Source organism: Sebastes fasciatus, chromosome 10 (assembly GCF_043250625.1).
Source record: "Sebastes fasciatus isolate fSebFas1 chromosome 10, fSebFas1.pri, whole genome shotgun sequence".
Lineage (NCBI taxonomy): Eukaryota > Metazoa > Chordata > Actinopteri > Perciformes > Sebastidae > Sebastes > Sebastes fasciatus.
This window is the reverse complement of record NC_133804.1, coordinates 28,315,385-28,331,040: the sequence shown is the minus strand read 5'-3', so window position 1 is coordinate 28,331,040 and position 15,656 is coordinate 28,315,385. Positions and strand designations below refer to the sequence as shown.

The following is a 15,656-nucleotide window of genomic DNA, read 5'->3' as shown; positions in this document are numbered from 1 at the left end:
ATGAAATATGATTGGTCAGCATGGGCTGCTTGTGTTCTGTTTCCAAGGCCGGTCGAGATTGTTAATAGCTAAGACAACATTAAAGCTTAGAAAGGCTTTCTACTCTCTCTCTCACACACATTTATCAATGCCATTACACCACAAACCTTCTGCATGGGACTAGTTTCCTGTTCAGTAATGAGAGCAGATGAAATACAAGTTACTCCAGTTATCTAGATATGAGCAGCCCAACGTTACAGTACACAGTTTCTGAGGAGAATATAATTAAAGCACGACATGGCCTGAGGTGTTTGGTTTAATATCAAACTGGTTTGATCACTTTTACACCGGCCCAACTCCAGCACACCAGTAAGGCATCTCGGACTATTCCCATCCGCGCTTTAGTTGGTCAACAAAGATCTAGTACTGTATCTATGGAATAAGCTATTGCTAACGTTATTTTACTATCAAACTAGGTAGCTACCAATATGCCGTGCCTATCACTAACATGGTCGCTAGCTGCGAGATGACCGTCACAACATACGCTGAAATCATGCGCATCTCTCCGTTCCAGTGGATTGCTCTGTTCAAAGGGACAGTACTTGCATAAACTATAACTACTGGAAAACGAGAGAAGTCATAAAGGTATGACACAGTTTCCCTCTCTTATAAGTGTTTATTGTTAATAAAATAGATTCAGGAAGTGACAGCATGTTGATTTATATTGAAAATGTTGTTGAAATTCTAACTCCATTCAAATTGCCATTGACGGGTAGTTAATGTCAATGGCCGCTGCCACCCAGTGGTTTCCCGGCCCTTGTGTACATGAGCAAGTTGCAGTATTTTTCCTTCATGTTATATAGCCTCCAGAATAAAATCAATGTTTTAAAAATGGCTGTTGTTCCAGTTTAACACTCACCACTGACGAACAAATGACGAGTGGAAAGTTGAGCATGGCTGTGGTTGGGCTGCCAAAATAAGGTGTGATTTCAGAGCCTCATTTCTTCCTGTCATGCTCACCATTTTAGTCTTATGAAGGGGGGTTATGAAGTCAGCAAAGCATGTGCAATAGTAAGCAAATAGTGTCGTGGTGCAGGAGGGTTATGCAAACCCACAACTGGTCGGTGATACAGTATTTTAGTCATGCATTGTCAGTGCTACACATTCACTGATCCAACCCAGATCTTGGTGAAGGTGCAGCACATCTATGTTTTAATCTACTGCTGCAAAAACACAATCTCTTACTCCACATCAGTTATTCATGTCACGAAGACCCCCAAATATATAATGTGTCTGTCTTCATAGAATGACCTTCATTTCCTTGGGCTTTATATATTTATCAGAGTGAAACATGCAGCTCAAAGATCACGTGAAGAGGTGACAGATCTTTGATAAATATGTTCTCAGAGGCACAGGATGTGCCTGCAGGGCAGATGAAAACAGTATTAACACATTATCAATGTGTGGTTAACTGGGTTGACTCAAAAGTCACTTCTTTTCCTTTCATTTGCAGTGTGATGCACGGTACATGTAGTGGACATATTTAAAAATGTAAAAATCCATTTGAAAATCTGCACCTGCGTGCATCGGTGGAATAAGTTACAAAAACGCATATAAACTAAACTTAGCTTTCTGATGCCTCTTGTTTTGCTTCTCTTCTTGCACCTCTAACCTCACTACATATCCTGTTGATACCTATAGGCAGGTCTCTTCCAGTTAAACAGCTTCAGTGGTTGGTCAAAGGCAGACATGGCCCACCACAGATTTTGTCTGTCAGTGTAGCTGTTGCATGTGGCTCTGCTTGTTGTTTTCAATGTAAATTGCCGTTACTAAGTGCTGTGAGACAAGAAACACAGAGTAGTTGTGCCCTCAAAATATTTTCTAACAAATTATTTTGCAAACAGTCCTGAACAAAAATACATTCACAACATAAATAGCTCTGTTAATATAATGCGTTACTGCACCACACCTAAATCATGTTCTGTAGAATCGCCCAATATTGATGCGATTCCTAAAGATAATGTGCTGAATGCCAAATAAAGGGTCCTGACATGTCACTAACACACGAATAACCTCACTAACCTGGTTAGAATTGGGCATTACTGGGACAAATTCTACTGAGCCTGTGTAGCGAAGTCATTTAAATAAGGACTAGAAAGTTTTTCATCATCTAAGCAGGAAAAGTAAAAGACTAGCACCATCAGATATCAGTGGTGGCTAAAACGACTATTTAAGCTATTTGTCCTCTGCTCCCTGAGGATAAGAGACGCGGAAGAGCTGCAATTTCAGAGAAGTGCTGCCCACATCCTTTCGGTGCCCATGTAAACCAATTGGGCTGTTCACACTGAACGCACCGCGCCACGGAGCCCTGCAGCCTCCGCAAGAAAACACACTGCAATATAAATGATATATATATAAGATGATAAAATATGCATCACATGGACGCTTTTGACTTGACCCCCCCAATCAAATTTCAAAATCCATCCACTATATTTATTAGAAATAGCCTAGTGTCACTGCTGTTTGTGATCGTGGGTTTTAAATAGTGTATTTATTCTGCATATTTGTCAGTTGTCAGTGAGAGAGATGAGCAGAAACACAGACACACTGACAGACATAGAGAGAGAGAGAGCTCGACAGAAAACAGCAGAATTGCTTGTTGACCGGCGCAGAAAAATACGCTTCTTGTGTGAACAGCCAGGCTTCGGCTCGCTTGACAATTAACATAGCACGCCGCTTTGGGGCACTTCCGCGTCCAGTGTGAACTCGGCATAAAGGTCCATTTAGTAGACGTTCAATTTTATACTTTTTGAAAAATAAAAAGTATTTATTTTTTTAACCTCAGCTTCATTATTATTGCTGATTACTTCTTTAAAACTGAGTGTAATTTGGTTTATTGTTTATCTTTAGACAAGCAATTCACCGCAAATGCATTATTAGTCTAACATTAAAGAAAAACACAAATACAAATAAATCAGAATTTCACTGAAAAGGGGACACGATCATGGGTTTGCTAAATTTAGGGCTATGCGCATTGTCTGCATTTCAGCCAATCACAATGACTTCTACTTTGTAAACCTTGAGCACCTCCTGACTATCTTTCATTTGGGCGGTAGACATCAGTAGTGCAAGACAAGAGTGCTGTACCACAATGACCGGAAGACTGACTGCTTTGATTCTACTTAGTACAGTGTGTAAGTGTAACTTTAAACAATACGACTGTTTATATTGAACTGTGTTAAAGGCAAAGTAATAATCTTTCTTATGGTAGATATTTTACGATTGTCATTCTTTTTGTCTTGTTGTGTTGTAAATTTGTTTTTATTTGTCTCTTTTCTTCAGCCCTGATTCTAACTGAAGAGGTCCCTCAACAGATCGCTTTGACTGTGCTTGAACTTGGTGATGATTTTACTCTGATGTGTACATTCGTTGAAAATGAAGCCGGGTTGTTTTACTGGTATAAGCTGAAGCCTGGATATATGGTCCAAACAGTTGCAGCAGGAACTTTTGACAAAGTAACACTTAAAGGACAATTCGTCAACTCAAGATTCACAATCAAAAAAGTGAGCTCTGAGTATGTTCTTGACATCAGAAATGTCAGCAAAGACGATGAAGCAACATACTTCTGTCAAGCAGGATCAGCATACGAGATGAAATTTGTTAACGGCACACTTTTGGCTGTAAATGGTAAGATATGTTTAATTTCAGTGTGCTTTTTTTGCTGCTTTGTCAACACCAAACAATCCATTATATCATAAATATTAACTGCCTTTTTGTGAATCACACAGGTCATAAAAATCTGCAGAAATCTTTCTACGTGAAACAAATTCCAGAGACTGAGTCGGTCCAGACGGGCGACTCAGTGACTCTCCAGTGTTCACTTCTCTCCAAGAACAAAGAAAACACAGATCAGTGTCCAGGTAAACAGGATGTGTACTGGTTCAGATCTGGATCTGGAGAATCTCATCCCGGCATCATTTACGCTCACAGTGATGAAGAAGAGGAAAGAAGTTGTGACTACAGTCTGTCCAAAACTATACAGAGCTCCTCTGATACTGGGACTTACTACTGCGCTGTGGTCACATGTGGAGAGATCCTGTTTGGTGAAGGAACTAAAGTGGAAACAAGTACGTTGTTTAAATCTTAATGCATCTCTATTGATTATTATTCTGTCGCTACCTGTCGCTAAGTGCAGTGTTGATAATAGGAAAGAGAAACAAAAAAACAGTCTCCTGCCTTTGCCTTTTTTCTTGTGTCAGGCCTCTAAAAATGATTCAGATTATATCAGCTCGAAGTGCTCACAGTTAGAAACACTGTCTGTAATCTTCGATGAGGGGCGGTGAGTTTCAAAGGCTCACAAACCACGAAGGTTAGAAACCACTGAATTAGTTCATACTATGTATATTTCACAAACATCAATTGTTTGTTTGATGAGAAATTAGTAGAAACATTGCAAACTCAAAAGTTAAATACACATAGAGGTCTTGATTCATTACTTACTGAATCAAAGCATTATTGCAACTATTTCATGACTCTCTAAATTGAAAGTCCTTAATTAAAATAATCATGGATGGTGAAAAATTGTACATTTGATAAACTAAATAATATCTTCTGCAGTATGTAAGCTATTTACCATTGAGTCACCTAAAAGTAATGGATGTGGTAAAAGTAAATGGGGAGTAAAGACATGTTTGGCTGGATCGCAGAGGGCCAGCCCTACAAATGCGAAAGTCTGTCATTGAGGGATGAAATTACACGATTGGTCGGCCGAGTGTTGGAGTTTCCTCATTGGCCGTTGCTCTTTCAAAATGAAAAGGCGAGGAACAGTCCTTTATGCAAATGAGCCTGTCCAGCGTGACGTGTCCAGCTCACGAAACATGGACCAAGCTGTGAAACCAGGCGATCTAAATCTAAAATGAAACCAGATTCAGCAGTGGCCTTTTTCTCACTTAAACATTTTTCAGATATAGATTTTGTTGGATTGTTTAGACGGAATAACAGGCCGCCATGTTGTTTCCTGTTTGAAACGGCGAGCAGAAAACCAGCCACCAATCAGGTGCATTCAACAAGAGGGTCCATCAGCTTTTGAAAGGCCAGTTGAGTGGAGCAGCGCGTCCCATTGTGTCCTCGCTGGACCTGGTGGACATGTACCGCTTGATTTAACATTATAGACATGACCACTGACTATTTGTAGAACAATTTAGCCACAAATTCACAGACTGACCAGACACGGTCCTGCCATATACTCGGTTTTGACCGAGTCTTGTTTTTAATATTTCAGGACAAGACTGGGACCCAGTTATCATCATCCTCGGGATCCTGCTGGTTCTCTGCCTGATTGTGATTGTCATCCTTATTTTCTCAAGAAACTGAAGGTAAGTTCAGTACACTGCAAAGGTGAAGTACATAACTTGTATTTACAGAATTTTTTGCTCATTAAAAAATAAGGGCGTTACAGGACACTTTGCTGATACCAAAGCCCTGTTAGCTATATTTTACACTTGGTAGTGATGTCACAGCTCTGACTATTAAAACTATTATTTTTAGGATGGCGAAGCAGACGCATTGAACTATTCGACTACTGGATTTCTCTTCAATGAAAAGCAAGAAGACGAAGGAAAAAAGAGACAACAGTAGCAACGATAAGCACATCTTCTGTTAGGGTGAAATCCACTGAAAAGGAGTTCAGCTCTTTGTTATAAAAAAGCCATCTCAACATGTAATGGAAAAGTGTTACAGAAGCATGCTCCAGCCTTAACTTGTGTTTGCTAATGTTGCTTTGCTCGTCACTTAACAACCCACCTTAAGAGTAAAGGAGTTGCAGGATACAGGAAGTCGGCTCTGGTCTCTGGCTCGCTTGAGAGGAGCGGAGTTGTAGTTTCGTAGCATTTATTCACCGACAAATAAACTGTACACACACTGCTACACCTACGTTCACAGCTATAACGCCACCAACAACCTCACACGCATCCCTAGTCTGTAAACAAACTTGTTCTAAAGGTCGATGTCACTGATGCAGGAAAAGATAAAACATCTGAGATACGGTACCCAAACTTGAATAGCATTTAATTTGTCGTAGTGACAAAGTGCTTTGGAAACATCGGGTACATGAATTATCATGAATTCATGCATGACTTACAGGAACAGTGTGTAGGATCTATCGGTATCTAGCGGTGAGGTTGCAGATTACAACTTACAATTTACGTGAGTGGTGAAGCAAGAGAGAGAGAGAGCGGCAGCAACGGGAACGAGTAACGTTATCGGCTCCAGCCCAAGCAGGAAAAGTTAAAAGTGTTTGGTTTGTCCGTTCTGGGCTACTGTAGAAACATGGCGGACTCTGTGGAGAGGACCCGCTCCCATTGTAGATATGAAGGACTCATTCTAAGGTAATGGAAACACAATGATTGTTATTATTAGGTACACGTATACCCTAAAGAAAACATACTTATTAACATGATATTCCATTTCTGCCAATAGAACTCCCTAATTGTTACATGCTTGTCCTTTAATGCACGAAAAAGCAAAATGCATGTAGTACTTCATGAACCATCAGGAATGTAGAAGAATTAATAGCATCTCAAGCATGAGTTAATGCCAGAACAATACGTTAATTAATGCAAAACCAATCAATCATCATGATTTCTGAGTTATTAATGAGGTTCATGTCTTCTTCATAGGTAAGTCTGCAGTTAAAAGGAGCTCACTATTACCAATACAAACATTAATAAATGTTCTTAACCATGTCACATAAGAAAGCAATCACATTTTCTTGGCAAAAACACAAGATGTATAGAAATTGCATATAATTATTTATCTGTGTTAAAGAAGGACCAGGTCACCACTTTATTTGAAGGGCTACAAACATGATGAAGTCATGAAAAAGTAGTACCATAGTTGTTGCATCAATTAACGTATTGTTCTTACATTAACTTTTGCATGAGATTTTAATTATATATTCCCGATTATGAAGTACTACATTTATTAATTCATGCTTTTTCATGGATTATGTAAAGCATGAATTCATGATAATTCATGCACCCTTTGCATAAAGTAGTATAACAGTAAAAAACGACAAAGAGTACATGTGCGTCTAAGAGTTGTTGAAAGTCGATCATGGATTTGCTAAATTTAGGAGGAGGTGCATTTACTGCATTTCAGCCAATCAGAAGGATTTCCACTTTGCACACTTTGATGATCTTGTGACATAACCTTCATTTAGGTACAAAGACATCAGTTGAGCAAGAGAAGGGTGTTTTACCACAATGATCGGAAGACAGGCTGCTTTGTTTCTTCTCAGTACAGTGTGTAAGTGCAACTTTAAACCATATGAATGTTTATATTGTTTGTTAAAAGACAAGTCAAAGTTATTTCTTATGGTAGATATTTTACATTCGTCACTGTTTTTGTCTTGTGTTGTGTTGTAAGATTTTTATTTGTCTCTTTTCTTCAGACCTGATTCAAACTGCAGAGGTTTCTCACCAGATCCCTACGACTGTAGTTGAAGTTGGTGTAAATGTTACTTTGCACTGTCCAGTTTCTAAGAAGGACGGACATTTCTTTTACTGGTATAAACAGCCTCTTGGATTTATGATCCAAACAGTTGTTACAGGAACTTTTACTCAACCAAAACTTGATACACAATTTAACAACCAACATTTCAAAGTCACAGCGGGGAAGAATCAGTATAATCTTACCATCACAAATGTCAGCAAAGAGGACGAAGCAACATACTTCTGTCACACGGGAACAGCTTATTCACAGAGTTTTGTTAATGGCATCTACTTGGCTGTGAACGGTAACATATATTTTACTTTCAGTGTTTGTGCCAAGTTTTTATGTCGTACAAATAATTAAGATTAATTCCTTTTGATGTCTTTTTTAACTGAATCATGCAGATCGTAATCAGCAGAAATCTTTCTACGTGAAACAAAGTCCGAAGTCGGTCCAGCCGGGCGACTCAGTGACTCTCCAGTGTTCACTTCACTCCAAGAACAAAGAAGTCCAGTGTCCACGTAAACAGAATGTGTACTGGTTCAGATCTGGATCAAGAGAATCTCATCCCGGCATAATTTACACTCACAGTGATGAACAACTGGAAAGAAGTTGTGTCTACAGTCTGTCCAAAACTATACAGAACTCCTCTGATAATGGGACTTACTACTGCGCTGTGGTCACATGTGGAGAGATCCTGTTGGGCGAAGGAACCAAAGTGGAAACAAGTACGTTGTTTAAATCATAATGCATCTATATTGATTATTATTCTGTTGCTATCTAAGTGCAGTGTTGATAATAGGAAAGAGAAACAAAAAAACATTCTTCTGCCTTTGCCTTTTTTCTTGTAAAATTCTGGATAGTTTTACCTCGTCAGGCCTCCAAAAATGATTCAGATTAGATCAACTCGAAGTGCTCACAGTTAGAAACACTGTCTATAATCGTCGATGAGGGGCGGTGAGTTGACTTTGTGTTTCAAAGGCTCACAAACCACGAAGGTTAGAAACCACTGAATTAGTTCATACTATGTATATTTCACAAACATCAATTGTTTGTGAGGAATTAGATCCATTTGATGAGGAATTAGTAGCAACATCGTTAACTCAAAAGTTAAATACACAGGTCTTGATTCATTACTTACCAAATCAAAGCATTATCGCAACTATTTCATGACTCTCTAAATTGAAAGTCCTAATTAAAATAACAATCATGGATGGTGAAAAATTGTACATTTGATAAACTAAATAATATATTATGCAGTATGTAAGCTATTTAACATTGAGTCACCTAAAAGTAATGGATGTGGTAAAAGTAAAGGGGGAGTAAAGATGGCTGGATCGCAGAGGGCCAGCCCTACAAATGCGAAAGTCTGTCATTGAGGGATGAAATTACACGATCGGTCGGCCGAGTGTTGGAGTTTCCTCATTGGCCGTTGCTCTTTCAAAATGAAAAGGCGAGGAACAGTCCTTTATGCAAATGAGCCTGTCCAGCGCGATGCATCCAGCTCACGAAACTTGGACCAAGCTGTTAAACTAGTCGATCTCGGTCTAAAATGAAACCAGATTCAGCAGTGGCGTAACCTATTTCTCACTTAAAATGTTTTCAGAAGTAGATTTTGGTGGATTGTTTAGACGGAATAACAGAAAGTTTACAAGCAGGCCGCCATGTTGTTTCCTGTTTGAAACGACGAGCAGAAAACCAGGGACCAATCAGGTGCATTCAACGAGAGGGTCCGTCAGCATTTGAACGGCCAGTTGAGTAGAGCAGCGCGTCCCCTAGTGTCCTCACCGGACCTGGTGGACATGTACAGCTGGATTTAACATTATAGACATGACCGCTGACTATTTGTAGAACAATTTAGCCACAAATTCACAGACTGACCAGACACGGTCCTGCCATATACTCGGTTTTGACCGAGTCTTGTTTTTAATATTTCAGGACAAGAATTGGACCCAGTTATCATCATCCTCGGGATCCTGCTGGTTCTCTGCCTGATTGTGATCATCATCCTTGTTTTCTCAAGAAACTGAAGGTAAGTTCAGTACACTGCAAAGGTGAAGTACATAACTTGTGTTTACAGAATATTTTGCTCATTAAAAAATAAAGGGCATTACAGGAAACTTTGCTGATACCAAAGCCCTATTAGCTATATTTTACACTTGGTAGTGATGTCACAGCTCTTGACTATTAAAACTATTATTTTTAGGATGGCGAAGCAGACGCATTGAACTATTCGACCACTGGATTTCTCTACAATGAAAAGCAAGAAGACGAAGAAAAAAAGAGACAACAGTAGCAACGATAAGCACATCTTCTGTTAGGGTGAAATCCACTGAAAAGGAGTTCAGCTCTTTGTTTTAAGAAAGCCATCTCAACATGTAATGGAAAAGTGTTACAGAAGCATGCTCCAGCCTTAACTTGTATTTGCTAATGTTGCTTTGCTGAAATAATAATAGATATACCTGTTGATGCTTGGAAGACAGAGTGCTTCATGAATCATTATTCAAAGTTTAAATAAAAAAAGGATAATCCCAGAAATCTTCCACTGTCATTCTTGAGAAAATACATGTTGATAAAAAAATATCCTTTGTGCACATAAAAGTAAGCAGTGTGTTTGCATAATAGAAACTGAGCAAGTGTGACTTATCCTTCTGTAGCATTACACTTAATGTTGCATTAAATAAGTGTTTAATATCATTAATCTGCTGCTGGACCAACCTGTCTTTATTATTATTAGGGCTGTCAATCGATACAAAATATTTAATAGCGATTAATTGCATGATTGTCCATAGTTAATCATGATTAATCGCAAATGAATCTCACATTTTGTATCTGTTCAAAATGTACCTTAAAAGGGAGTATTTAATACTCTTATCAACATGGGAATATACAGTATATATTTATCATTGGTAATCAATTAACAACAACCCTCCTGAGCCGTTTACATACTCCTGTAAGTTGGGATATTAAAGGTACTATTTATAACATTGATGACATTCAGCCACTAGATGTCTCATTCTCCCTCCTCCATTCCATTGCATTTACTTAACACCAAATCCATTTATCCGTTTTTTTCCACACTAACTGACACACCGGAGATACTACATGATACCAACGTTGTTTTACTGTTTGCTCACAAGCCTTGTTAGAAGTGGGCACCAAATGTCAGATACACACACCTTAAAGGGAGATTTGTCAAGTATTTAATACTCTTATCAACATGGGATTTGGCAAATATGCTTGCTTTATGCAAATGTATGTATATGTTTATTATTGGAAATCAATTAACAACACAAAACAATGACAAATATTGTCCAGAAACCCTCACAGGTACTGCATTTAGCATAAAAAATATGCTCAAATCATAACATGGCAAACTCGAGCCCAACAGGCAACAATTGAATTGACATTATTGTTGTCATTAATTTCACAATAAAAGCTTACAGGAGTACTGCAGATACAGGTGAAGGACACACATTTAGTTTTACCATGTGATTCTATAGTGATACTAGGGTTATGGACACAGTGTGTTCTGACTGCACTTGTCTGTGGTTAGCAGCTTTTCTTTAGGGGTCATCGGTGAGAGGGGGGGAATGCTACTCAGTCACTGTTCCCACCCAGGTATTTGTGGTAAGAGCAGAGCTTCTCGCTGTCATCTTCCCACAGCTTTGACCTACTTCTTCTATCTGGTAAATCAGAAAGAGACTTTACCGCAAGTCTTCATTCACTCATCGGTTTGTTTGTATTAAACATATCATTTTCAAATTTACCGGTGATGAATCCTGAACTCTCACCCGATAATATTTGAGGCATCATGCCACAAAGACACGCAAATGTTATTATTCTAATAACTCCTTGGGGTACATGTTCATGGATCAATTGTACTAATTAGTGAGCTTTCGGTGTGCAAGTTGGTGTATTTTTTTAAACTTTGGAGAGCCAGGCTAGCAGTTTCCCCCTGAAGCTACTTGCCTCTTTGCTCCAGCTCCATATTCATTGCACAAACATGAGAGTGGTATCTGTCTTCTCATCTAACTTTTGGAAGAGAGCAAATATTCCTTTAAGATCTGTTCCAGTGTATATCACATGGTAAAGCCACATAAATAGAAAAAAAACGCAGCTGAACCTCGCGCCATGTGAGTGCAGATTCTTGTTTTCTGTGACATCAAGAGCGGAGTGTGTTGCTCTACTTCATTACTTTTTTCATAATGGCGCTGTAAGCTCCACATGTGACATTGACTAGGACTGAATGGGAAAGAAAGACAGTGATTTATGCTAGAAATGAGTATATAAGTAAAACTATAACAATCAGGTCAACTGGTTAAACTAAAATTAGCCCCTTGTAGCTCTTTCTTTTTGAACCTCTAACCTCACTTCATTTCCTGTTGAAGCCTATAGTCGGGTCTCTTCTGCGTAAACAGCCTTGGTGGTTGGTCAAAGGCGGAAAAATGGCCCACCACAGCTTTTGTCTCTCAGTGTAGCTTCTGCCTGTGGCTTTGCATGTTGTTTTCAAGACACAAATGCAGATTGCCTTTACGAAAGACAAAGCAGTCATTCTCCAGTCAAACAATCTCCTGAAACAGTATTTTTCAAACAATCCAGACAGAAAGACTGAGTGTGCTTACAACATAAAAAGCTTCCTGCTTCTTTGTTGTCTTTCATCTGTGATTGGGGGAAGTTGTGATGGACAAATATACAGACTGCTTTCTGTTTGCTGGCTCTTATTCACACTGTCTTTCCCTCGCTTAATAAATAAATGTTTTAATTATTATGACAACTTTTGTTTATTTAAAAGTTTGGAAAGTGCTTTGGAATCATCGGGTGCATGAATTATCATGAATTAATGCATGAATTATCATGAGTTCATGATGACTTACAGGAACAGCGTGTATGATCTATCGGTATCTAGTGGTGAGGTTGCAACTTACAACTTACGTGAGTGGTGAAGCAAGAGAGAGATAGAGAGGCGGCAACGGGAGCGAGTAACGTTATCGACACCGGACCAAGCAGGAAAAGTTAACAGCTTTTCCATTTCGATTATCAATACTAGTTAGGAACAGAAAAGTTGTATGTATCACGTAGTATAAGATAACTTACTATTACCAATACAAACATTATGTCACATAAGAAAGCAATAACATTTTCTTGGCAAAAACACAAGATGTATAGAAATTGCATATAATTATTTATCTGTGTTAAAGAAGGACTAGGTCACCACTGTATTTGAAGGGCTACAAACATGATGAAGTCATGAAAAAGTAGTACCATAGTTGTTGCATCAATTAACGTATTGTTCTTACATTATCTTTTGCATGAGATTTTAATTATTGTATATTCCCGATAGTTTATGAAGTACTACATTAATTAATTCATGCTTTTTCATGGATTATATAACGCATGAATTCATGATAATTCATGCACCCTTTGCATAAAGTAGTATAACAGTAAAAAACTACAAACAATACATGTGCGTCTAAGAGTTGTTGAAAGTGGATCATGGATTTGCAAAATTTAGGAGGAAGTGCATTTACTACATTTCAGCCAATCAGAAGGATTTCCACTTTGCACACTTTGATGATCATGTGACAACCTTTATTTAGGTAGGAAGACATCAGTTGAGCAAGAGAAGGGTGTTTTACCACAATGATCGGAAGACTGGCTGCTTTGTTTCTTCTCAGTACAGTGTGTAAGTGTAACTTTAAACCATATGAATGTTTATATTGTTTGTTAAAAGACAAGTCAAAGTTATTTCTTATGGTAGATTTTTACATTCGTCACTGTTTTTGTCTTGTGTTGATCTGTATTTGTCTCTTTTCTTCAGACCTGATTCAAGCTGAAGAGGTTTCTCACCAGATCTCTATGACTGTAGTTGAAGTTGGTGTAAATGTTACTTTGCACTGTCCAGTTTCTGAGAAGGAAGTACACTTCTTTTACTGGTATAAGCAGCCTCTTGGATTTATGATCCAAACAGTTGTTACAGGAACTTTTACTCAACCAAAACTTGATACACAATTTAACAACTCACGTTTCAAAGTCACAGCGGGGAAGAATCAGTATAATCTTACCATCACAAATGTCAGCAAAGAGGACGAAGCAACATACTTCTGTCACAAGGGAACAGCATATTCACAGAGTTTTGTTAATGGCATCTTCTTGGCTGTGAACGGTAACATATATTTTACTTTCAGCGTTTGTGCCAAGTTTTTATATCGTACAAATAATTAAGATCTAATTCCTTTTGATGTCTTTTTTAACTAAATCATGCAGATCGTAAGCATCAGAAATCTTTCTACGTGAAACAAAGTCCGAAGTCGGTCCAGCCGGGCGACTCAGTGACTCTCCAGTGTTCACTTCACTCCAAGAACAAAGAAGTCCAGTGTCCAGGTAAACAGAATGTGTACTGGTTCAGATCTGGATCAGGACAATCTCATCCCGGCATCATTTACACTCACAGTGATGAACAAGAGGAAAGAAGTTGTGTCTACAGTCTGTCCAAAACTATACAGAACTCCTCTGATAATGGGACTTACTACTGCGCTGTGGTCACATGTGGAGAGATCCTGTTGGGCGAAGGAACCAAAGTGGAAACAAGTACGTTGTTTAAATCATAATGCATCTATATTGATTATTATTCTGTTGCTATCTAAGTGCAGTGTTGATAATAGGAAAGAGAAAAAAAAAAACATTCTTCTGCCTTTGCCTTTTTTCTTGTAAAATTCTGGATAGTTTTACCTCGTCAGGCCTCCAAAAATGATTCAGATTAGATCAACTCGAAGTGCTCACAGTTAGAAACACTGTCTATAATCGTCGATGAGGGGCGGTGAGTTGACTTTGTGTTTCAAAGGCTCACAAACCACGAAGGTTAGAAACCACTGAATTAGTTCATACTATGTATATTTCACAAACATCAATTGTTTGTGAGGAATTAGATCCATTTGATGAGGAATTAGTAGCAACATCGTTAACTCAAAAGTTAAATACACAGGTCTTGATTCATTACTTACCAAATCAAAGCATTATCGCAACTATTTCATGACTCTCTAAATTGAAAGTCCTAATTAAAATAACAATCATGGATGGTGAAAAATTGTACATTTGATAAACTAAATAATATATTATGCAGTATGTAAGCTATTTAACATTGAGTCACCTAAAAGTAATGGATGTGGTAAAAGTAAAGGGGGAGTAAAGATGGCTGGATCGCAGAGGGCCAGGCCTACAAATGCGAAAGTCTGTCATTGAGTGATGAAGTTACACGATCGGTCGCCGAGTGTTGGAGTTTCCTCATTGGCCGTTGCTCTTTCAAAATGAAAAGGCGAGGAACAGTCCTTTATGCAAATGAGCCTGTCCAGCGCGATGCATCCAGCTCACGAAACTTGGACCAAGCTGTTAAACTAGTCGATCTCAGTCTAAAATGAAACCAGATTCAGCAGTGGCGTAACCTATTTCTCACTTAAAATGTTTTCAGAAGTAGATTTTGGTGGATTGTTTAGACGGAATAACAGAAAGTTTACAAGCAGGCCGCCATGTTGTTTCCTGTTTGAAACGACGAGCAGAAAACCAGGGACCAATCAGGTGCATTCAACGAGAGGGTCCGTCAGCATTTGAACGGCCAGTTGAGTAGAGCAGCGCGTCCCTTAGTGTCCTCACCGGACCTGGTGGACATGTACAGCTGGATTTAACATTATAGACATGACCGCTGACTATTTGTAGAACAATTTAGCCACAAATTCACAGACTGACCAGACACGGTCCAGCCATATACTCGGTTTTGACCGAGTCTTGTTTTTAATATTTCAGGACAAGAATTGGACCCAGTTATCATCATCCTCGGGATCCTGCTGGTTCTCTGCCTGATTGTGATCGTCATCCTTGTTTTCTCAAGAAACTGAAGGTAAGTTCAGTACACTGCAAAGGTGAAGTACATAACTTGTGTTTACAGAATATTTTGCTCATTAAAAAATAAAGGGCATTACAGGAAACTTTGCTGATACCAAAGCCCTATTAGCTATATTTTACACTTGGTAGTGATGTCACAGCTCTTGACTATTAAAACTATTATTTTTAGGATGGCGAAGCAGACGCATTGAACTATTCGACCACTGGATTTCTCTACAATGAAAAGCAAGAAGACGAAGGAAAAAAGAGACAACAGTAGCAACGATAAGCACGTCTTCTGTTTGGGT

The 15,656-nt window shown here is 38.7% G+C and overlaps 3 protein-coding genes across 3 annotated transcripts; all 3 read left to right on the top strand.

Moving 5' to 3' along the window:
* The first annotated feature begins 3,102 nt into the window (after positions 1 to 3,102).
* On the top strand, positions 3,103 to 5,706 carry LOC141774861 (immunoglobulin kappa light chain-like). Its single transcript, XM_074647672.1, has 5 exons — positions 3,103 to 3,173; positions 3,322 to 3,666; positions 3,768 to 4,106; positions 5,261 to 5,354; positions 5,527 to 5,706. Exons 1-4 carry the CDS (start codon positions 3,131 to 3,133, stop codon positions 5,350 to 5,352), a joined length of 819 nt encoding a protein of 272 aa, XP_074503773.1. The 5' UTR covers positions 3,103 to 3,130; the 3' UTR covers positions 5,353 to 5,354; positions 5,527 to 5,706.
* Positions 5,707 to 7,241: 1,535 nt separating this feature from the next.
* Positions 7,242 to 9,500, top strand: LOC141775883 (immunoglobulin kappa light chain-like). Its single transcript, XM_074649626.1, has 4 exons — positions 7,242 to 7,280; positions 7,405 to 7,774; positions 7,875 to 8,198; positions 9,409 to 9,500. Exons 1-4 carry the CDS (start codon positions 7,242 to 7,244, stop codon positions 9,498 to 9,500), a joined length of 825 nt encoding a protein of 274 aa, XP_074505727.1.
* Positions 9,501 to 12,338: 2,838 nt separating this feature from the next.
* On the top strand, positions 12,339 to 15,362 carry LOC141775882 (immunoglobulin kappa light chain-like). The gene is made up of 4 exons (XM_074649625.1): positions 12,339 to 12,405; positions 13,292 to 13,636; positions 13,738 to 14,061; positions 15,271 to 15,362. The coding sequence occupies exons 1-4, from the start codon at positions 12,339 to 12,341 to the stop codon at positions 15,360 to 15,362; spliced, it is 828 nt and encodes a 275-aa protein (XP_074505726.1).
* Positions 15,363 to 15,656: the final 294 nt, after the last annotated feature.